General features: G+C 36.9%; 1 protein-coding gene and 1 long non-coding RNA gene across 2 annotated transcripts in view; one reads left to right on the top strand and one right to left on the bottom strand.

Moving 5' to 3' along the window:
• Positions 1–23,828, top strand: part of SPINK5 (serine peptidase inhibitor Kazal type 5) — a 74,850-nt gene that overhangs the window by 14,991 nt on the left and 36,031 nt on the right. The window contains exons 5-13 of the mRNA XM_019414237.2: positions 7,895–8,022; positions 10,053–10,116; positions 11,206–11,333; positions 12,759–12,825; positions 16,620–16,747; positions 18,073–18,160; positions 19,241–19,368; positions 20,617–20,698; positions 22,068–22,195. Coding sequence (XP_019269782.2) covers positions 7,895–8,022; positions 10,053–10,116; positions 11,206–11,333; positions 12,759–12,825; positions 16,620–16,747; positions 18,073–18,160; positions 19,241–19,368; positions 20,617–20,698; positions 22,068–22,195 — 941 coding nt within the window. The remainder of the gene's footprint in view (positions 1–7,894; positions 8,023–10,052; positions 10,117–11,205; positions 11,334–12,758; positions 12,826–16,619; positions 16,748–18,072; positions 18,161–19,240; positions 19,369–20,616; positions 20,699–22,067; positions 22,196–23,828) is intronic.
• On the bottom strand, positions 14,150–20,622 carry LOC109246325 (uncharacterized). The gene is made up of 3 exons (XR_008423858.1): positions 20,461–20,622; positions 19,593–19,726; positions 14,150–15,639 (listed from the first exon to the last, which is right to left on the bottom strand). It is a non-coding gene; the product is annotated as an uncharacterized LOC109246325 (long non-coding RNA).

Here is a 23,828-nt window from a genome sequence, read left to right as displayed (position 1 = left end):
TGCCACAAAAAAGTAGACAACTGACATGAAATGGAAAAAATCCTAGAAATAAATGAATTATTAAAAACTGACCCCAAAATTAGAACATCAAAATACATGTATAACAAGCAAAAAAATTGAATCCATGATTAAATCAAAGAAAAGTTCAGACTTTAGTGGTGATCCCCAGCAAATAATGAAAGAAGAAACAGTATCAATATTTTATAGACTCATTCAGGAAGTAGAGGTAACACCAGCCAGTATTATTTTGATACAAAATCCAAAAGAAGTGGAGCATGTGGGTGGCTCAGTCGGTTAAGCATCCAACTTGAGCTCAGGTCATATCTCAGTTTGTAGGGTTCGAGCCCTGCATCAGATTCTGTGCTGACTGCTCAGATCCTGGATCCTGCCTCAGAGTCTGTGTCTTCCTCTCTCTCTGCCGCTCCTCCGGTCTATCAAAAATAAATAATAAACATTATTAAAAAGTTTTAAAAAAACAAATGAAGATAACACAACTACAGAAAAACTACTGGCAAATATTACTTATAAACGTACATGGAAAAATGTTTAACAAAACATTAGCAAACAGAATCCACAACATAAAAAAGATAAAACCATGACCAAGTAGGAATTACTCTAGGAAATCAAGATTGTTTTAACAACAGAAAATCTATTACACCACATTGATAAAGGCAAAACTACACGATTATTTTAATAGATGCAGAAAGGCATTTAACAAAATTCCACACTCATTCAAGATAAACACACTCTCTTTCACACACACACACACACACACACACACACACAACTACCAATAGACAAAAACTTTCTCAGCTGATAAAGGGCATCTATGATAAACCTATAACTAAAATCATACTTAATGATTAGAGGCCAAAGAGATTGAGAAGAAAGCAAAGATGGTTGTTCTTACTGCTCTTATTCAACACACCACTTCTATTCAACATTGAACTGGAGGGTATAGCCAATATAATAAGGCAAAATGTTTTAGTTAATTAAAGACATTCTGCTTGGGAAAAAAACCAATTTTTTTCATTGTAGGGACATGATACTATATATAGAAAATCCAAAAAGAAAATAAACTAGAACTAATAAATGAGTTTAGCAAGATTTCAGCATGCAAATAAATAATGCAAATTCAACTTTATTTCTGTATACTAATGATGAACAATCGAGAAATTATTATCAAGATGACAATTCTCCCAAAAGTAATCTATAAATTCAACATCTTCCCTACCAAAATCCTGTGGCAGGCTTTTTCTTTGGTAGAAATTGACATTCATGAACATTCATGATTCATGGAAAGAGGTCAAAATACAGTATCAATATTAACAGGAGTTGAGAACCCCCATGGACGACTTTCAAGGGTTTAAGACTTCAGCAGAGGAAGCAACTATAGATGGGATGGAAAGAGCAAGAGAACTAGAATTAAAAGTGGAGCTTGAGATCTGACTAAATTTCTACAATCTTGTGATTGAACTTGAACGGATGAGGAGTCACTTCTTATGGATGAGCAAAGAAAGTAATCTGAGCTGGAATCTACTCCTGGTGAAGACGCTGTGAGGATTGTTGAAATGACAACAAAGGACTTAGAATATTCCATAAATTTAGTTGATAAAGCAGTGGCAGGGTTTGAGAGGACTGCCTCCAATTTTGAAAGAAGTCCAAATGGCATTGCATGCCACAGAGAAATCATTCATGACAGGAAGAGCTCATCGATATGGCACACTTCCTCGTTGTCTTATTTTAAGAAATTGCAACAGCCACACCAGCTTTCAGCAACCACCACCTTGATTATCAGCAGCCATTGATACTGAGACAAGACTCTCAACTAGCAAAAAGATGAAGACTCACTGAAAATTGAGACGATGATTAGCATTTTTTAGCCAAAAAGACCTATCTTTTAATTAAGGTATGTACATGGTGTTTTTTAGACATAATGCTATTGCACTATTAAAACACTAGCATAGTGTAAGCATAACTTTTGCAGGTACTGGGAAACCAAAAAATTCATTTGACTTGCCTTATTGCAGTATTTGCTTTATGGTGGTGGTCTGGAACCAAACCTGCCATGTCTCCATAGTATGTCTATACAAACATTTGGGCTTCAAATTAAATCCTTGAAACAACAGAAAAGCAACTATGGACTGGGAGAAAATTTCTGATTTTCATATATTCATATATTGGGTAAAAGACTTCTATCTGCAATATATAAGGACCGCTTACAGCTCAGACATAAGAAGACAATTCAATTAAAAACAGCTGTTACACTAAAAATATCTTAATGGCTAGTGCACACTTAAAAAGATGTTTTACATTGGTATTATGTAGGGAAATGCACATTAAAGCCACAATGAGGTGCCATTACACACCCACTACAATGGCTATAATCATAAAGACAAAAAAAAAAAAAAAAAACCCAAAATGTTTTTAAGGTTGTGGAGAAACTGGAACACTTGCAGATTTCTGGTAAGAGTACTCAAGAGTGCAGCTACACTGGGGGCACCTGGGTGGCTCAGTGGGTTCAGCGTCTGCCTCTTGATTTCGACTCAGGTCATAATCTCAGGATCGTGGGATCGAGCCCCAAGTGGGGCTGCACGCTGAGTGTGGAGCCTATTTAAAATTCTCTCTCTCATATGCCAGGCATGTGAATGTTCATAACAGCATTCTTTTTAATAATCCAAAACTAGAAATGATCTAAGTGTCTGAAAGACCACTGGTAATGGAACAAAATGAGCTACATTTATAGAATGAAATATATTCTGAAATAAAAAGAAAGTACTACTGTTACTGTTATGATATGGATGAACCTCAAAAACATTAGGCAAAGTGAAAGCCAGAGTCAAACAATTGCATATTTATGATTCCATTTATGAGAAATATAGAGGAAAGGTAAATTTATAGTCAGAAAATTCTGTGGTTACCTAAGGTTAGAGCTGGGAACTGGGATTAACTGTACATGGTCATAGTGGAAACCCCTTGGGGTGACAGACATATTCTAAAACTGAGTTATGGTGATGGTTGTAAAACTCCATAAATTAACCCAAAATCACTGAATTGTACACTTAAAATTCATGAATTTTATGTTAAGTAAAACCTCAGTAAAACTGTAATTGTTTTTCAGTTTACACGCTTTCTCAATTTTTGGAATAACAAATTATTATTATTCAATATAAGTTTTCCTCTTAATTTAAGGACTTTAGAAAAATGGATTTTAAGGCTATTAGGACTGTGGCATTTTGGGGAGGGATTATCTCAGGCCAGTATATTAGTTGGATTAATGCTTTTGGTCTGTTCAACTTTTCTTATTAAACAATGGAGAGTGTTTTACACTTTTTTTTAAGCCATATCTCCATTTTAGTTTTCAGATGTTTTAGCATATGGATACTCCTAATATGCTTTTATTGTACGTATATCTCAACATTTACACAGTTATTTTCAATGGTCATTGCTTGTATTTTTTATTTCCATCTTCTCTTTCTCATATCAATTGTACTAGAAATCTATCTTACCAGCTGTTTTTGTTTATCTTCTCTATTGTTTATGTTATCTGTGTCACTCATTCTTGTTTCTTTAATCTTGTTCTCCTGCACATCTTATAATGGATTGCACAATACCTAGTTTAAAATTTTTAACTTTTAAAATTCTGTGACCGGGGTACTTAAAGATATTAATGATTATCTAAAGATTGGTACTTCAAGTGTTTCCATTTGTCATTCTTTGCCAAACATTCTTTAATTTTCCTCCCTTGCAAAGTTATTCAGTAATACATTCTTTATATTATTGATTTGATTATTTGATTTTTGCCTATTTTAAATTAACTTTGATTTTATTGAATTTTGGTCAGAGAACATAGATCATATGACATTGATCCTTTGGAATTTCCTAACACTTTTTTAGTGACCTAATAAGTATTCAACTTTTATAAATGTTTCTTATGTCTTGGAAAAAGTGTTTATTTTCTGTGTCATGGATGTAGTTTTCTATCAAAATCTGATGGCTTAAGCATCTTAACTTTTTACTCTTGATCTATCAATTTCTGAGAAGTGCATGCTGAAGTCTGTAACTCCAGCTACTGATTTATCTAATTCTTTTTTTTTAATTTTTTAAAATATTTATTTATTTTTAAGAGAGAGAGACTGATGGGGGGGGGGGTGGCGGGCAGAGAGAGAGGGAGACACAGAAACCCAAGCAAGCTCCAGGTTCCAAGCTGTCAGCACAGAGGCCAATGTGGGGCTTGAACCTATGAACAGTGAGATCATGACCTGAGCTGAAGTCACTTGACTGAGCCACCCAGGCACCCCTATCTAATTCTTTTTTTTTTTTTTTTTTTTTTTAGTTTATTTTTGAGAGAGAGAGAAAGAGAGACAAAGAGAGACAGAGAGAGGGAGGAAGAAAATCCCAAGCAGGCTCCATGCTTTCAGCCCAGAGCCCGACGCAGGGCATGATCTCATGAACTGTGACATCATGACCTGAGCCAAAATCAAGGGTTGAATGTTCAACCGACTGAGCCACCCAGGCGCCCCCTGGTTATCTAATTCTATCACATTCTGATGGTTGTAGTTTGACATAGTTAAAGCCTGTTTAATTAACTGAATGAATACTCAGTGATTACTATGTCTTCATGTTCTGCTTTTTCTTTTACTTTATATAGAGTCCTTCTTTGTCACTTATGATGCATTTTGAACTGAATTCTATACTTTTAGTATTAATATTACTGCATCTGCTCTCTTCTTATTCATTTTTACCTTGTATCCTTTCTTATCCTGTTGTTTTAGTATCTGTGTGTTTTTTAATGTTAACTTTTCTCTTATCATCCATACCTGATTTGATCCTAATTTTTAAAATCCAATAACAAATTATATTTTAACTTGTGTGTTTAGCCCATTTTCAGTTTGTTATTTCTGTTTTTCTAGGACTTGGTTCTCCTAATGTTTCATAGTTTCAGTTACCAGACTTTAATAAAAACATATTTTAAAAGTAGTCTCTTCTTTCCAGCTTTTGTGTGATGATGAGTTAAAGGTCGCATACCTATTTTTGTTCTTCTTATGACTACCCTTAACCAAATATCCATATTTATAATTATTTATCACTATTGCTAACATCTTTGTTTATTGTCAATATCTGTATTTTCTCCCCTAACATATGTTAGGCTAGTCTGGTTTGCTTAAAATTCCCTAAACCTCCCCCAATTTGTTATTGACCAGATGCTATTTTTGATTTGCTATGTCTATTTCTCTTTCTCTTGTTTTTTCAGTTTTCATTAGTTCTAGAAATGTTCCCTATTTCTTCAAATATTATTGTCTATATATGTTTGCCTCCTTTGGGGGACTTCTAATTCTATTCACCATGTTCTTTAAATTTTTTATGTTAAATTTTGTTTTCCTTTATCATTGCCTTTTATAAGAGTTTCTTGATCTGATTGTCTGGTTCACAAATTCATTAGGTATGTGCACCTATCCTTCTTTTATTCTTTATATTGTTTTATTTATTGCCGTTTAAATATTTCCATATCTAAAACTTCCAGTTTTTTCCCATTATAACTTTTTTCCTGTTTCACGTTGAAGATGTTTTATCTCTCTAAAGCATAGTTACACTTTTGATAAATTATTTTTCTATCCATTCCAATAATTCTGCTTCAACTGATACTGAATATTGCTCACATTACCATATTTCTTTTACCTTGTTTTGCTCCTCATGTATACAAATATTTTTACTCTTAAGATTCCATGATAGCTTTAGTTACTTTTTCTGCTACAGTGAGTGAGATGGTGTTTAAGGCCACACTTCAGGCTCTGCCTCTCCTGTTGAGTGTAAGGATAGGAAAAGGGATGAAGCCCAGATCAGAATGTTCTGGAACCAGTGTTGCTCCTCCAGTTTGTTCCCTACTCCACAGGTTAGAAATCCATCTGTCCACTCTCAGAATCTGTTAGCAATAGGAAGAGGTGTTCTCTGTAGGTTGTGATCTACCAGCCCTTGGAGTTTGGAGGGGGAGGAGGAAGTGGAGTAGTAACTACCTGCACCTGTTCTCATCACCTCACAGCTGGGCTCTTGATCTGCCCTGTCATCACCCTGCCAACACCTGTGACCTAGTATGCTGCCTTTGCTTTTGCTGGTGAAGGGGAATCACAGTGATTGTCCCAAGTTAATAAAATCAATCCCTATCACCCATGCTTCTGTCGTTTCTCCAGAAATGACCTTAGAGAGAAAGCCAGCAGCTCTCCTGCTTTTTCCTTCTACTTCAGCCACACTTCTTGGTGCCTCTTAAACAGGACAATCTAGTTCCTATCACAAATCCTTTGCAATTGTAGTTTCTCTATGCCTGAAATAGTCTTCCCTCAGATCTTCAGTGGCTGACTCCTTCTCATTAATCCCATCTCACCTCAAATGTTACCTTTACAGAGAGACCATTCTCGACACTGTATTTAAAATCGCCACTATTGTGGGTATTGTTCAGTTTATTTTTCATAGCATTTATTATAATTTAAAATTATCATATTTATGGTCTTTGTCTTCTCATCAGAACGCAAGTGAACAAATGAACAACCGAACAAGTGAAATAACACATAGAGCCATTACTTACCCTGTTTTGCCTCTATTTTAACTTCTTCCTAAACATATGACATGAATAGTTGGGCATGTCCCATAGCTTTTCTTTACTATTCTACATTCTTTTTCCTTTTTTATTGTCTTTCCGAAGTCCTCAATGTCACCTTTGGTTCACAAATTCGTTATATATTTGTATGCATTGTACTTTTAGTCTTTGTATTGTGTGACATACTAGGTCACAGATCTATACATTGTAAGTTTTCCACATTTGCATTTAAAATATTTTTGTTATGACAATAACATCAAAAACTTATGTTGCCCTCTGATAACTGGAAAAATACCTAGTGTTATTATTTGCTTTTAGATAGAAATTAAATGCAAGTTAACTTGAGGTCTTCTTTAGTTAACTCATGTCACAATAGTGTTGCCAAATAAGGTTTCTCAAGTGTTCACTTGATCCCCAGCATAAATCTGTAATATGGACAGGGTGTGAATTTCCATTTGTCAGGCAAGGAGGAAAGCGAGGTTCAAAGAGGTGAAGTGAGTGGGTGGCAGGTCTGAGATTCAAACGCTGGTCTCCAGGTATCACCTCAAGCAGTTGCTGTCTCCCTGCACAGCTGTGTCCCTAAGTACATGTCGTATCACTAGAGCTGAGATTTGGGCATTTGTTCCGTCATCCAAAAAAGGTTGTTTAGTCTTATTGGCCTGATTGTCTGTGGGGAAAATGTTTAAAATAACAACAAAACAACAACAGTCAATGGTTACGAAATGCCATGCACTATTCTAAGTGCTGGGCATGTATTCATACATTGAAACCTCTTTGTAATCCTAAGAAGTTAGTAATATTGTACACATTTTGCAAGTAAGAACACTACAGACCAGGGGGGTTAAGTAACTCCCAAATCACAAAGCCAGTATGTGGGAGAGTTAGAATTATGAACCCAGCAATCTGGCTTCTGATCCCTATCCTCATCTGTAATAATAAAAACTTTGTTACAGCCTATAGTTACAGAGAGTTTTCATATCCATTATCTACTGGGCCTCATTACTACTCTGTAGAGAAGACAGGCAGGATTTGACAGACAAACAGGAAACTAAATTTCACAGAGGTGCCTGACTTGCCCTACTGAAATCACATAGAAATTCTTTCTCCTGAAATCTAATTGTATCTCTGTTCTTGGACCATGTTTTATTATCCATGACTTTTTTAGTGTACTATAGTCTCCTAAACCTGTTTTGTTCTCCAGTGTAGTTATATTGCTGTGGGTTTAAAATATTAACTCATTTATGTACCTAAGGAATATTTTATCTCTTGTATTTTGATGTTCCTTGATAATGTCTCTTGCAGTTGAATTGCGATGATTTCAGAAAAGGAGAAAGAAATGGGGGTTTTATCTGTACTCTGGATTATGCAGCTGTTTGTGGCACTGATGGGAAAACATACAGCAACAAATGTATGCTGTGTGCTGAGAACGCGTGAGTATTGGCAGCAGACTTTCTCCCTAATGCATGCTCTCCGAATAATTACAGGACACATTTTTTTCTTATAGTCTTCAAAGTATCAGTTCATTTTGTGGGAGTTAGCCATCCATAAATTATTAGGACCACTCCTTTTACTATATTCTTTTTTAATTTTTTAATTTTTTTAATGTTTATTAATTTTTGAGAGACAGAGAGAGGCAGAGTATGAGTGGGGTGGGGACAGAGAGAGACACACACACAGAATCCAAAACAGGCTCTAGGCTCTGAACTGTCAGCACAGAGCCCGACGTGGGGCTCGAACCCACAAACTGTGAGATCATGACCTGAGCCATAGTGGGACACTTAACTGACTGAGCCACCCAGGTGCCCCTCCTTTTACTATATTCTTAGGGAAAAAAATATGTTGTGTCACACTTTATATTTTACAAAGGACTTTTGTGTGTAATTTATCAAATAGTTATCAGTGTCTCTGTGAAGTAGACATCTGATATATCTAGGTACATGCACAGATAAGTACACACGTATGTATATGCACATACATACCCATACATATACATACAGACACCTATCCATTTCTATGTGTCTAGGAGTGTATCTTTTCTCACAGAGAATTATTTAATCATCAAAGTATTTTTTTATTAAATACTCTGTAACTTATAATATTAGAGTAGATTAATTGGAATTTTTAATATTGAACTTCTTTCCATTTATTCGACCTTTGTCACATAGCTAAAGCATCTCACTGTCAAATATTTTGTCCCTCTTTGATTCTTTCTCCACCCTCAGTGCTAGTTTGGTTATCAATTGTCTTCAATCAACAAGATGGCATACCTGCTTTTCAGGTTCTGGTTTGTGCCCTCAGTCTTGAATTGTCTACTCTTCAGTTTTTGCAAAAATGATAAGAACCAGTGCTTGAGACTAGTAAAGGATATAATAAATATTCGGTCTTCAAGCTTCTGCAAGCTTTATCTTTCCTTGTAATTAGTATCTTTACCAAAAGACAACTGAATTAAATCACTCTGGTCCCTCACATTACTCCATTTTCAGAGATGTACTCTGAAATTATGCCTTCAACTCTCACCAGTGGCCAACATAAATGAAAACACAAATAGACATTAGGGAGAACAGACAGGCTTTGTTAGATATGCATTTTGTAATACTATTATGAGCACACTGAACAGTTAATGACTACTGTGCTTTATGTGGGGATCCTGTGGTAGATTCTTTAACTCTCTGTTTTAGGTGTAAATTTCTCTCTCCTGATTTCTGGTATACTTCTTTTATAATACAGTGATAGCCATACTGCTCATTGTGTTTCTGTCTTGCTCTGTCTGCTAGAAGACTCTGCAATAACATTAGGATTCAATTTTTTTCTTTCCCTCAGATGATATCTTTTGATATAACTTTTTTATTATCGCTTTTAATGACTTCATTTTTCTCCTTATATTGGTCTTTTATTGTTACACAAATGCTGTGGTTTTTATCTTTTTATAAAGTAGAAAGTGTTTTTTACATTTATGGTTCTGTTTTCAGATATGGTTTAAAGGTCTATTAGACCGAATAAAATTCTTTGGACTTTAGGTACTTTCCATGACAACTAAAATATTAGCATCAACCAAACAAAGAATAGTATAGTAGCAAGTTACATCCAATAAACTTGAATTTGTATATTTAAAAAAAAACCATCAATGACAGCAGCATAGTTTTTTGGGGGCATATCTAGTTACAAGATGTAGTTTTTCCCTCTCTCCTGTTATGGATCCCCTCTAGACACAGGAAGGAAAATTCTGGAAATCATATTTTCAGGTCTGAATCTTATTAGCCCTCCAACGTGATTCTATTTCTTTGACTCCAAGGTATAAACACAGGCTGTCATTATAAAGAGTAAGTCAGGAAAAGAATGCAGTGTGACATCTGTTTTTAAGGGTAAAAGAGAATCGTAATACAATGAAAATAAGTTATTTTTTGAATGGTAAGATGTTCTGTGATGCTAAATTTCTGTGTCTACTAACTTTCAATTCCAGCAAAACCAGGTCCCAAGTTGGCATAAAAAGTGAAGGGGAATGTGAGACCAGTAATCCAGAGCAGGTGAGGACAAGTGTCAAAATGGTGGAAACGCTTGGGAGGCTGACCAGAGAGAGAAAAGATGCTCTCCTCTTCCTTCTTGGGTGGGTGTGAGGAAGCAGGCAACCTCTGCTCATTTAAACACGGCTCATTTAGATGAAAAGCAATTGATAGTTCCTGAAACTATTATTTTGGTAGTGAGACCTTTCAGCTCTCTTTCTGCTTTCTATGAAAAAGAGAAATCAATCAATCAATCAATCAATCAAAACAAAACTACATTTGTAGTTGAAAGGGCATTATGCATCAGGTACTTAACCTGAATTGAAACCCTAGCACTGTCACTTGCTGTCAGGAGATCTTGGGCAAATTACTTACCCACACTGTACCAGTGTTTCCATATCTAAAAGTGAGATTTGTATTAAATGGCTTTTCTCTAGGCTAAAATTCTATGCACTTGTGATGATAGGAGAAAGAAATAAGTATCTCAGACATGTCACGTTTGACTTTTTCTAGCTGAATGTTTTGCCTAAGTCAAGGTTTGGTGCCCTTTCTATGCTCGTAGAGCACCTACCAAGACATTTAGCACATCATGTATATTTTTTTAAGTTTATTTATTTATATTTAGAGAGAGAGAGAAAGCATGAGTAGGGGAGGGGCAGAGAGAGGGAGAGAGAATCCCAAGCAGGCTCTGCACTGGCAGCCCAGAGCCCAATCAGGTGCTCAAACTCATGAATTGGTGAGATATGACCTGAGCTGAAGTCAGACACTTAACCAACTGAGCCATGCAGGTGCCCCACACATCATATTTTAAGTGTCTCTTTGTGTCCCCCAGTAGATCATGAGCAAGTTGAGTGCAAGGACCATGTTCTACCTTGGTTCTAGCACATACTAGGGTATCTGTGTTTAATAGTAAATGAATAGGTAAATGGGCACCATACTAAACCACATGTTTAATGCAGTACTTACTAAGCTACTTCTAGGCATCTGGCACTGCTCCAGGTGGCTACTGTGCATTGGGCAGAGAAGCACTGAGAATTATAAAAATTCTGAAAACAGTGTGGAAGGCATTACAATCAGTATGGTGAATGTCAAGTTCCTTTCCCTGTTCTTCAGGATGTATGTAGTGCTTTTCGGCCTTATGTGAAAGATGGAAGACTTGGATGCACAAGGGAAAATGATCCCGTCCTTGGACCTGATGGAAAAACACATGGCAATAAATGCGCGATGTGTGCTGAGCTTTTGTAAGTATTGTCATCCCCAAGCAGGGCACGTAGGTAGACTTGGTGCGGATGCATTTGGTTGCTGTGTTGAGAACCACTCCACAGAGAGATACAGTCCTTTTCATGAAGCATATAATTCTTTGTCTTCATAAGGTGAAATAGTCCTTGCTCTCAGAGTGGCTTTTCTTTTTGATTAATGTCATCTGCTAGTGTTTCTTAAAAGAAGTGGATGAGATGATCACATTATTAAATTCAGTACTCTTAATTTGCTTAATTATAACGACAGGACAATGCACCATGTTTATAAGGCACAATATTTTAAAATTTAGAAAGCAGTTTCATATGGAATAATCTACGTCAGTCATTTGACATGCATTGTTTCATTTGAATATGTATAGAGACTCTTACTAAAAGTAAGTCTAATTTAAGATGATAATAATAACAATAATGTCATGTGGCTGAATTCATTATTAAAATAAAAGGTGGAACTTTATGAAAGGGAAGAATTGGGTTATCTTTTCCTGAGTGTCTGACATTGTTGTGAGTACTGAGGCTGAGATATGAAGACCATCCAGTGAGTCTTTTGAATATTCTGGCTATTAAACAAGGTATGGACTCTCTATATGTCAGCAAGCTTTAAAATGTTCCATTTACCTCATTAGATTTAAGAGATTAATAAACTTCACACCTGCCTTTGAAAATTACAGTGTGCTCTTATGGAATTCAGGGGCACATCCTATCAGGTTTGCAAAACAGTGATTATAACTGGTTTCCAGACAGGAAATAAGCCTAATTTCCACTTTCTTATCTAGGAGGCATGTGATTTTAGTGTTCCAGCCTGCCTCAGTTCTGTGACTTTCTGTTTCTTTTCATGCACTAGCTAAAAAAGAGAATTTGACCTCTCTAACTCTTGGTTTTCTCCTCTGTAGAACTAATAATGCCCATCTCCAGGGTGAGACTGCAAGTAGGTAATAGGTATGAGAGGACTTAGAAGCTCAGTTCAATGTAGCTTTTTTTTTTTTTAACAGAGGTGCTTTTACATGAAGGCAAACAAATACTTTACAAGGTATAGAAAAGGTTTACATAAGGGCGTGGATGGCAATACTTTAAATGCTTAGTTTGGTTTCACTGTAGTCACAGCATTGTATTAAAGCTCTTAGTTCTGCCTGTTAAAGGGGATTTTCCTAACAATCTTCTGTTTGTCAATCAAGGAGTCACACCCATCTACTTTTACAGAACAGAGCTTCTAATTGACTGTCAGTGAGTCAGTTTCACACCCTTCCTTATCTTTGGCAATTTTCTGGCTCAATCAAGACAGGGAAAAGCTTGTCTCATGTAAATGGATCGGTTTAACAAGTTATGGCCAAGGATGTGAAAGTACCTAGCACAGGGATGCTGAAAATATGATTGAGCCATAAACTGACCAACTGTTTTCTTTCATAACAGCTTAAAAGAAGCTCAAGAAAATGCCAAGAAAGAAGGTGAAACCAGAATTCAACGAAGTGCTGAAAAGGTAAATTACTCACCAACATAATTTGGTTCTTGTGGCCAAAATATTAACAGACTTAGGTGTGACACTTTGAGGTAATTCAATAATGTCATTGTCCTTAATTTTTACAATAAATTGTTTCCCTTAATTTCAAACTTTACCACATTCACTATTCCTAGTATATTAATCATTAGATTCAATCTTAAAATAGCATTTCCACACCTAAAGTTCAAGCAATTTCCCTCCTTGCTTAAGAAAAAAAGAGAGAAAGAATGTAAGTCAGAAAATATGCAAATTTGGGGTGCCTGGGTGGCTCAGTCAGCTAAGTGTCCAACTTCAGCTCAGGTCACGATCTCACGGTCCATGAGTTCGAGCCCCGCGTCGGGCTCTGGGCTGATGGCTCAGAGCCTGGAGCCTGCTTCCGATTCTGTGTCTCCCTCTCTCTCTGTCCCTCCCCCATTCATGCTCTGTCTCTCTCTGTCTCAAAAATAAATAAACGTTAAAAAAAACTTAAAAAAAAAAAAAAGAAAGAAAAAAAAAAGAAAACATGCAAATTAAGTTCTACTTAATTTCCCCCAGACTTCTCTCTGGTTTAGTGTAGATTAATTTTGCTTTGAATAAATTTTTTTAATGCAACATAAATATAGACAGAATAACTTCTAAATAAGTCTAGAGTTTTTTATTTTTATTTTATTTATTTTTTATTTTTTATTTTTTTTCAATATATGAAGTTTATTGTCAAATTGGTTTCCATACAACACCCAGTTAGAGTTTTTTAAACAGTATATCACTGGTGTATTTTATATATGATCCCACTGATACAAATTGGAGTTATTTTTCCATTATGGTTATTACATTCAATGAGGCCTATGTTTATAAAAGTATTGCTTCTGTTTAAACAAAAAAAAACCCACACAAATATTGAGATTGTAGGTTTTATTTTTATTTTATTTTTTTAAGTTTATTTATTTATTTTGAGAGAGAGTGTTAGCAGAGGAGGAACAGAGTGGAAAAGAGACAGAGAATCCCAAGCAGGCTCCATGCTGTCAGAACAGAGCCCAATGTGGGGCTCAGTCTCACAAACTGTGAGATCATGAGCTAAGCTGAAATCGAGAGTCAGATACTTAACTGACCCATTCAAGCACTCGGAGACTGTGGTTTTTAAAGTACCCTTTAAGTTTTTTCAAATTATTGTATGATTTTATTGTTTAACCTAGTATACAAAAATTATTCCTTTCGTAATTGAATAAGCATTGTAGATCATACAACTTGGGTTTCCTAAATCACCACAGTTATTAAACCGTACTTTCAATGACAGTGACAGTAATTATGTTTCTAAATGACTTTTTGTTGAGAAGTCAGAACACCTAAATTTTAGCTATAGTTCTGTTATGCTCTGGCTCTGTGAAACTGACCAAGTCATCTCTTCTCTCTGAACCTCAATTTCTTTGTTCCAAATTAAAGAGGTTGGATAAATGTCAATTTTTACTTTCTTGTTGGAATGTGATTACACACTCTGTACCTTTTCATGCTAATACAAGTTTAGAAGCTGCTTTTAGACAATAGCCTTGAGCAATAGAAATTTGATCAAGGCTGAAGGACCCACATTAACCCCTGGCTGAATACAGACAGGCCCCTGGGGCAACCCACCTCAAAATATTCACAAGTCCTAACTAACAAATCAGCTACTTACAACCAGGCACTCTTACCAAAAAAGGAAAATTCCAAACATTCCCATACCTCCTCACTTTCCCTCTTTAAATACAGTCCCCACTGCCTCCTGGCAGGTAGCCTCTCCTTTGCTCTCCTGTCCCCCACCCTTGTGATGTATTCAATAAACTTTTATCTCTTTTGTTCTGCCTTGGGTGAATTCTTTCACCCCACATTTGGGGTTCCCCATCAGATCGGGAGAGGCATCACAAGATACTATTTTTGTGGATGATGGGCAAATGTTTTCCTACGATAGTCATAGGTCCAGTTTTTGGTGGACCTGGGCTAAGCTTCCACCTCATACTACTATTCAATGAAGCATATTTTCCACCCTAAATAGAGTGTTGAGAGTTTAAATGAAGAAAAGTGGAGCATTCAGAGTTGCCAGTAATTTGTTGAATACTCACTAAGATTTGAAAAGCACTTCTTTTGGTGGTTAAATTTCAGTCAAAAATGTTGGGTCATCTTGTAATATCGAGCATTTTATTACTTCAGAAACACAGATCTTTTCCATTGTCTTTTATCATGTCTTGGCTATTTTTCCCTCTTTTTCTCTGTAGCTGGGGTCATTGTTTTGGTGGGGTCACAGGACATGATTGTATTGAATGGGGATGCTTTATAGTGATGGCTCAATAACTGCCCCATAATTAACCTGTCAGTGGTTTGCTCACAAAAGTATTTCTTCAGAATCTCCTTAGATGAATCACAACTTATAAACTGAAATTATCATTGTTTCTCTTATGGGAACCATTGAACAGTAATTTTGTTACTATGCTGTGATTATCAGGTGATTGTCTTCTATGTCTTTATTCCTACATCATTATAACCAGGAAGTTTGGAGCACACCCACTGCTCCTCCAAAAACAAGTATCTTCTTATTAAGAGTCAATTAGAGTCCTTTTTTAAAGTGTCCTCATGAAATAGGAGTTCTTTTTTAAAAATTGAGAATACTAGATCTAGAAAAAGTCCTAAAGAGCATCTATTCCAAAAGCCTCAATGTGTAGATAGGTGAGATTGAGGTCTCTAAGGTGATGGGGCTTTGCTGTGATCTCCCAGGGAGTTAAAGGCAATCTAGCTGCTCAGGTCTTCAGACTCCAAACCACATTTTTTGTGCTCATGTTTTCTTGGCTGAAATGGGAAAATGAGGGTCACACAGTTGAAAAAGGCTTTGAAAAGCATTTTTTGTAGGTTATATAGTAATATACACCATCACAAAACATGTTTGTTGACATGAGAGATCCCTAAGTCTAGAGCAATTTAGGGGAGGTATAGATAGAAATATAGACATAGATATAAAGTTTAGCCTTCATCTAATAGTAGGATTTCCAAACAGAGAGAAAAACCTGAAACCACTGAACTAAAGTATTGGGAAATCTGGATACAAACCTTTCTTGGAACATTTGGGGAAGTCACAGCCTTTTAAGGTTTTCTAAATAAATATTAGTCTTGATGTTTTTCCTCTCTCTACAGTGGGAAGTGAATGAAAATTAGATTCATTTTCTGTGCTTTCTATCTACCGTATTAGAAATAGATATCAATAAAGGAAGCAGAGCCCATAAAAATGAACATCAGTAAAGGAGGCCCCAGATTCACAGAGAGAACAAATGAAAGAAAGTGTAATGTCATTGGATGTCACCTTATTTCCTTGCAAGCCATATTGGATTGTTCTTGATTCAGTCCATATTAAATAGTGTTTAAGCATCACATCTCACAGATTCTCTGTTCTGCTTGTTGACAAATTTTTGCTTTTGTCTTGGCAGCTGCGTTTTGTTATGTCTTTGTTGGGACTAGTTGAAAGAACTTTTTTTTTTTATAATCCTTTTTTCATTGACTTGGAAGTTAACAAGAGCTATCTCGTTTTACGAAATAAATGCTCAGCCTTATTCTTTATAATGCTCTTTACCTTTTAATAAACCAAATAGTAGATACAGGTACCAAGTAATGTCATGACATAATTACTATTTCTATTTCTTACTAATCTTCATTAATATGTTACATGTTTACCAACATCTTCTACACCTGACATTCTGTGACTATAAATCCATGGTATACATTTTCTGTGTTCAAGAGTAGAAAAGTGCTAAGTGTAATTAGTTATCTTTTTGAAGGATTTTTGTAAGGAATTTGAAACCCAAGTGAAGAACGGAAGACTTTATTGTACACGGGAGAGTGACCCAGTTCGTGGCCCTGATGGCAGGATGCATGGCAACAAATGTGCCCTGTGTGCTGAAATGTTGTGAGTATAGATGCAGTTTCTTTGGAGTGAATGGGCGCGTGAAGTGGAGATTGATTGGCACAGTGAATAAGCACGATGTTGAGGTACAGCTTTGTTGTTTAGAATTTTTTGAGCAGTTTTCTGCCCTCTACAAAACATGATATCACCTAGTAAATAGATCCTCATGATGTATGTCTGTTTCTGAGTACAGATGGATTCGATTTTCCAGTTAGAAGACTGGATTACAAAATACTTCTTAATATTTCCTCCCACCACTTTTGTAAGCCTTTTTATGAGCTACTCATAATACAGAATGAGGGTAAAAGCAGGTACCAAGACTTTGACTGTTTTCCTTCAGTAATTATCCCATTGTGATAGACAGATGTTGACACCCACAAAAACATGAGGTTCGTATGTGAATGAGATTAATGTTATCTTTTCATCTCGGGCATCTGACCTTGGGGAAGGGCAAATCCCACAACATAGAAATCATGGCATTTATGAAGATGTCTCAGACAAGGTCTTGTCACTCATTCATATCCTTGATCTTTCCAAGCTCTTTTTTTTATGCTGTCTCCAGCAAGTCTGTCTCAGTCTTGGCCAGCTAGTGTCTCCCCCTCTGTGGATTGCATTTCAAGATTATCCTTCTTTGGATAAGACTCCTGAAATTCCTAATTGAAATCAATCCTTGTAACTCTTAATTTTATTTCCTAACAATCATCACAGCTGGTAATTGTGTAATTATTCCTATGACTGTTTGTTGACTGTTAGTCTTTTCTACTGGGTTCTAAATTCCAAGAACACAGGGTATGTGTCTGTTTTGTATGCTGCTGTAGTATATGCCCAAGTGCCCTGCACTTGACAAAAAATTGTTACTGGCCAAATGTTGAACGAATGTACAAGTGAAGATCCCTGCTCTCAAGAAGCTTAAAGTTAAAGAGTACAAATAAGTGCCTCCGCAAACACACACATTTCAAGACAGAGTGAGAACTATCCCATAAGAGAATATTCAGGTATGAAAATACAGTGACAGTTATACAACCCATTTCCACTTTGAGATCTGGGACGTCTTCTCAGTGAAGGTAGAATTTAAGCTAAGGGGATTTTAAAAAAAGGAAGATGACAAAAACGATCACTGCAGTGGATACATGAAAGCAAAATGAAAGGGATTGGGGGGGTAAAGAGTGAAGATTTCAATCTAATTAGGATCTTTAAGATGATTGGAAAATGTTTGTATTAGAACTCATGAACATGTGGCTGTTTTTCCACCTTCACCTAAATGACTATTTTGTAACATAAAGATTTGAAGCATCTGTATGCATTTATTTTGTCTTGTTTTTCTCCAGGAAACGGCGTTTTTCAGACGAAAAAAATAAAGCACATGAAAACCTAAGGAAGGCTAAAGAAAAAGTTAAAGTTAAAAGAGAAATTGAGGTGATGATTTGTTTGATCACCTTGTTTTGACTTTTGCGGGGTGTGTGTGTGTGTGTGTGCTTACATTTTACTCTAGAAAGCCTTTTCGATGTTGGTTCATTTTTCCTCCATTACTGATGGATCTTCTGGAAAGTGATTTATAGTTATTAATTCATAAGATTTATAAGAATAATTATGGCATTACAATTTTTAGCTCTATTTGGAGAAATTAATCAAGTCATATTAGTAAAATAGTTCCTAAATGAAGGTAATATATCAAAGCACTATCTGAATTCAAAGTTTGATATGTGTGGTAGTTGTTTGGAGGTCTTCAGGGTAACATTTTAATATGCTTCCTTTAAAATCATACCACATTCTACTTTCTAAACATATCTTAACCAGGCATCTGTTGTTGTTGTTTTTTTTCTCCTGCTACTGACTTAGCTCATATCTCTAATAGATTTCCTTTGTGTCAGGGTATTAGCATTCTGCCTAGTTTCTATGTCTGTAGCCAATATCTCCCTCAGTCCTCAAGATTCAGTTCATCTTCCACATTGTGTTCATAGAGTCAGAAATATTGGCACAATCCAGTGGTAGTATGACAAGCCAACATTTGAAGGTATCCTGGAGGATATTTGGACCATTTCACTCCATGAAGAAACTCTATTTAAGTTGTTTCTAACAGTGAGTTAGCCCACCTTCTCTAGTGTGCAGTTTCACAGTTTCATAAAACAGCCTACCTCATTAGTCCCCTTCTGACTTCATGTAACTCCATCTTTTTGTCAAGCCCTCATCTTCAACTGGTTTCTTTCCCACAATCCTTTAATTTTAGTTCTCAAATCAAAACTATCCTTTTATCTTTCATTTCCAGTTTCTTCCTTCTCTTCCTTCTTTACCCTCCTTCCTTCACTCTCTCCTTCCTCCCTCCCTCCCTTCCTCCCTCCCTTCCTTTCTTCCTCAATTCTTCCCTCCCTTTCTTTCCTTATTTTTTTCTATATTTTCTCTAACTTCAGTCTCCTGTCACTCAAATCCTCCACAGTATCTAAAATGTATAAACAGAATAGAGAACTATATCTAAAGTGTCTCATTTTCATTATTTAGAAACTCTGCAGTGAATATCAGCATCATGCAAAGGATGGAATACTTTTCTGTACCAGAGAAAATGACCCTATTCGTGGTCCAGATGGGAAAATGCATGGAAACCTGTGTTCCATGTGTCAAGCCTTCTAGTGAGTATAGAATGTCAAAGTGTCTAAAAGAACACCAAAGAGAGAAGGGAACTTACAGATGGTCTAATAGAACTAGCTACTTTCATAGATGGGGAAGCTGTGGCTCAAAATAGGGAAAGGAGTTGAATAAGTTGAATACTTACATAGAATGTTAGCAATAAAGCCAATAAAGCTGGGAACTATTTATTCCAATATGTCTGTTTCCCCGACATTCATTCTCTTACCACTGGAACATCCTGACAACCATGAGCTTGTGCAAATATCACATTCTTCCCACTGCTGAAGCATCATATGTGAACCTGTTGTACAAGTTTGTGGCATCTCATCCTCTGGAGACGTTAGGGCCCAAAGTGAACACCTAAAGCAGAAAGTGATTATTAGAGTTAGTGTTGCCCATGAAACGACCATGAACCCTTATAAAATTAAATATTACTATATATAATGTGACATTTCTCAATAAGTTAGAATTGACAGTTTGCTTTCAAAATTTGCAATTGCTCCCAGTTTATTTGATTGAGCTCAGATTAAGTAGTTGATTTACATTTCAAATCTATGGTCTTTTGTTTTGATTGACAGCCCTGTGTAATTGAAATGCCATCAGTTAGCTGTACATACTATGCAATTCCACTGTGCCAAGCAAATGTAAGCTCATTTGGTTTATCAGTGTATGAAAATTATTGGTCTTTTCCCACCACCCTATATTTTGTTTTTAGATAACACAGCCATGAGTAAGCAATACACGTAAGGTGAATTAATAAAGCTAGGGTGTGCATGATGTGATGGATAGACTATAGACTTAAGAGGAGAGAACTTGTTTAGTTGTGGTCCTGTCCTAAGAGTATAGCCAAAACTGTCTCTGCCTCACTGTGAAACAAGGGAACCAGTCAATGTGCTTGTAAAGGCCACTTTCAGCCTCCAGGTATACTGTCACTATGGTACCAGTTTTGATACCTCCTCTGTGGACATTGATGACATTTCTGTTCTGACCTCAGGCAAGAAAGGTAATTTACAGAAAGCAAGTTTTCCAAATCCACAATCACCATATTTCTTTCAATGTTAAGCAAAAACTATGAAGAAGTTATGGTATCTTACCATACTGGAGGCTATTTTGTTGTTTCTCATTGGTTTAGCGATAAAAGGCCAAAATTGCTCTTCCTAAAGAGGGAGGAGAAATTATCAATGCAGGAATGTGGACAAATAATTGCTTGTATTTGGTCCTATGGATTCTTCTCGTTTTCTCTCATTCAGCCAAGCAGAAGCTAAAGAAAAGGAAAAGGCTGAAGATGAAGCACGAAGTAAAAGAGAATCTGGAAAAGCACCTTCATACGCAGTGAGTGGAACCCACCCAATGAGTCCTACTGGGCACTATAATTTGAACATATTTCAGAGTCTATAGGGTAGAATATTGTCCTGCAAAAATTCCCAGGAAATCTTAACCCTTTCCTCTGGAGATGACATTGAGATGACTGCTATGGGTGCTTGATCCATTCTCGCTGCTTCAGAGACTAATCCTGTACAATAAGAATAACTTCTTTGAAGTCTGAAAAAACTGACTTCTAGTACTGGTTTCACCAGTACAGACTGTGCTAGACTTTGGCAAACCAGTTTCCAGAGACTCTACGTGTATATTTTCTACCTGCGAGTTTTGGAAATTTCACATCTGAGTTGGGATAAAAATACCTTCATTCTGCACACAGAAAGCCTGATTTTTATCCCTGAAATGTTATAATATTTGTTTCCATAGCCTTTTATTAAGTTATTATCACATATTGTTTTGGGTTTTTTTTCCCTTGGGGTGTGTGTGTGTGTGTGTGTGTGTGTGTGTGTGTGTGTGTTTGAGAGAGAGCATACAAGTGGTGGAGGGGCAGGGAGAAGGGGAGAGAGGGAATCCCAAGTAAGCACAGAGCCTGATGCAGGGCTTGATCCCACAGCCCTGGGATCATGACCTGAGCCAAAATCAAGAGTTGTATGCTCAGCTGACTGAGCCATCCAGGCCCCCCATCACCTATTGTTTAGATGATGAAAGTCTCCTACTTCTCCCTCTAGGTTTTAGTCTTTCCCTTATCCAACTATCCTCCCTAACACAACTGAAGTTTCAAAATATTAATCTGCTTAAAGCCCACAAATGGCTCATCATTAACTGCAACATACACCTCAACCTCCTTATCTCTATTTTATTTGGATTCTTACCTTCATTTAGAAATTCATGTTCTGCTATATGCCCGTGTAGTTTACAACTTTGTTTCTTAGTTTGTTTTAACAATCTAGTATGCGTATTCCCCAATCGTCTTCTTACCCACAAAATCCTGTTTGCTCTTCAGTCTCATACAAATTATTCCTGTCCCATGACATCTTCTCTACTTTTCACAATCAGATCTCATGGCCTCAACCTCTGCATTCTCAAATTTTCTTGTACCTACATGTTTGCACTTATTTTATTCCATTTAGATTAAAATGGAGTTTACTTGCCCACCTCATTTATTATATTTTGACATCCTATTGTGTTCAACTTGTCCCCATCTCTTAGCAAATGATGAGTTTTGTTTGTTGAACTGAATTTTACATGTGAGAGAAACACAGCTGAAATCCTGGAATCAAAGAAACATAACACTAGTTTCTGCCACTGTAGATGTTCCAGGATTCTGCTTGGAATAGGCATAAAAGCAAGTATCCCCAACTTGCTTTCTTTGTTTCGGCAGGAGCTGTGCAGTGAATACCGTAAGCTTGTGAGGAATGGAAGACTCCCCTGCACCAGAGAGAACGACCCCATCCAGGGCCCGGATGGGAAAATGCATGGCAACACCTGCTCTATGTGTGAGGTGTTCTTGTGAGTAGCGCTGTAGCTGGAAAAATGAGGGAGACTTTTGTCCTTTCTGCTTCATTTTTTAAATTTTTTAATGTTAGCTTTGTTGTATTTACTTCTTAAAAATTAAGTTGTGTTTTATTTCTTGTCAGTGACAGTTTTGCACAATGTCATAATTATCAGAGAATAATTCCTGTTCTGTCCTGAGAGAGAGGCAGAGAGGTCCACGTGTAGCTCCTTCTCTTACCCTTTTAATGCAGTCTGTCTTGGTCTCAGGTCCAGTGTGTGCTTCAGCCTCACCCCTGTGTTGTAGGATTCTCTCAGTCATGTCGTGTTCTTGAATAGAAGTCGGTTGTTCTCGTGAGGGGGAGGGAAGTTAGGAACCACCTATGTTGCCATCATGGTGATGTCACTCCTAACCAACTCCAAAGAATAATTCCTGCATATCAATCACTGGTTGAGTTCCTCTGGAAGTGTACAGGATATAAAACAAGGATCTCACCCCTACAGAGCAGGTTGTGAAGTCATCTGAAATCACACAACAAATCACAAAGCAAACATATCAGTATGCAAAATGGTACATTAGTCCATACACAGGACCTGGGGGAACGACTTGGAATAGGAAAGATGAGTATCTGGCACAGTAAACCCCTCCATGTGTTGACTTGTCAGCTGAAACAATCATGGTGAAGCCTACTCCATGCCCCTAACCCCTCAATTGTTCCATCTTGGTGACGAGGACTTTCCTTTATAGCACTAACCACAATTAGTATAGCTGTAAATTGATATGTGTGGCTATATGTTCAACATCTCTCTCTTCAATAGACAATTGTTGTTGTTATGGAAGGGATTCTAGAAAATGTAAGCACTGAGTCCAGATTAACTTTGTGTTCCTTTGTGAGAGCTCCACTTCAGCAGAAAAGCAAAAACATATTTAGAGGAAATGAATACAAACCATCTCCCCTGAGGACTGTTAAGACATGGCATACTTAGCAAGGGGAGAGTTATGGCCTTGAAATACCCAAGTATCTTTTGTTTTTAAATGTGGAATCAGGGGCGCCTGGGTGGCGCAGTCGGTTAAGCGTCCGACTTCAGCCAGGTCACGATCTCACGGTCCGTGAGTTCGAGCCCCGCGTCGGGCTCTGGGCTGATGGCTCGGAGCCTGGAGCCTGTTTCCGATTCTGTGTCTCCCTCTCTCTCTGTCCCTCCCCCGTTCATGCTCTGTCTCTCTCTGTCCCAAAAATAAAAAAAAAATAAACGTTGAAAAAAAAAATAAAATAAAAAAAAAAATGTGGAATCAACACTGTAGGCTGTCTGTATGGATGAAAGTGGGAACAATGAGTTGAAACTCTGGAAGGGGTCCAGCTCAATGCCAAGAGAAACTTCCTAACAGTTTGAGGACTTCAGGGGTAGAATGACCTGTGTGGGGTTTCACGGATGATGTAAGTAGAGAATTTACTGGCAGATTAAAGCAAAGCTAGATAGTAATGAGACATACTGAGTATTGAAAATTGTGAGTACTGGAAGATTGGAAAACTGCAAGTGTCCTTGGGGAAGTGATCCATTCTGTCTGTCAGTTTTCTTACCTGTGGGGTCGTAATAGAAGTTTTACAACATGCAGTTGAGAAGATTTCATGGTATGAGCATGAGGTTAGGT

The sequence above is a fragment of the Panthera pardus genome, unplaced genomic scaffold, assembly GCF_024362965.1.
Source record: "Panthera pardus isolate Hobbes unplaced genomic scaffold, ASM2436296v1 HiC_scaffold_2, whole genome shotgun sequence".
NCBI lineage: Eukaryota > Metazoa > Chordata > Mammalia > Carnivora > Felidae > Panthera > Panthera pardus.
Note: the sequence above shows the minus strand (reverse complement) of the source record. Positions and strands in the feature narration are given on the sequence as shown.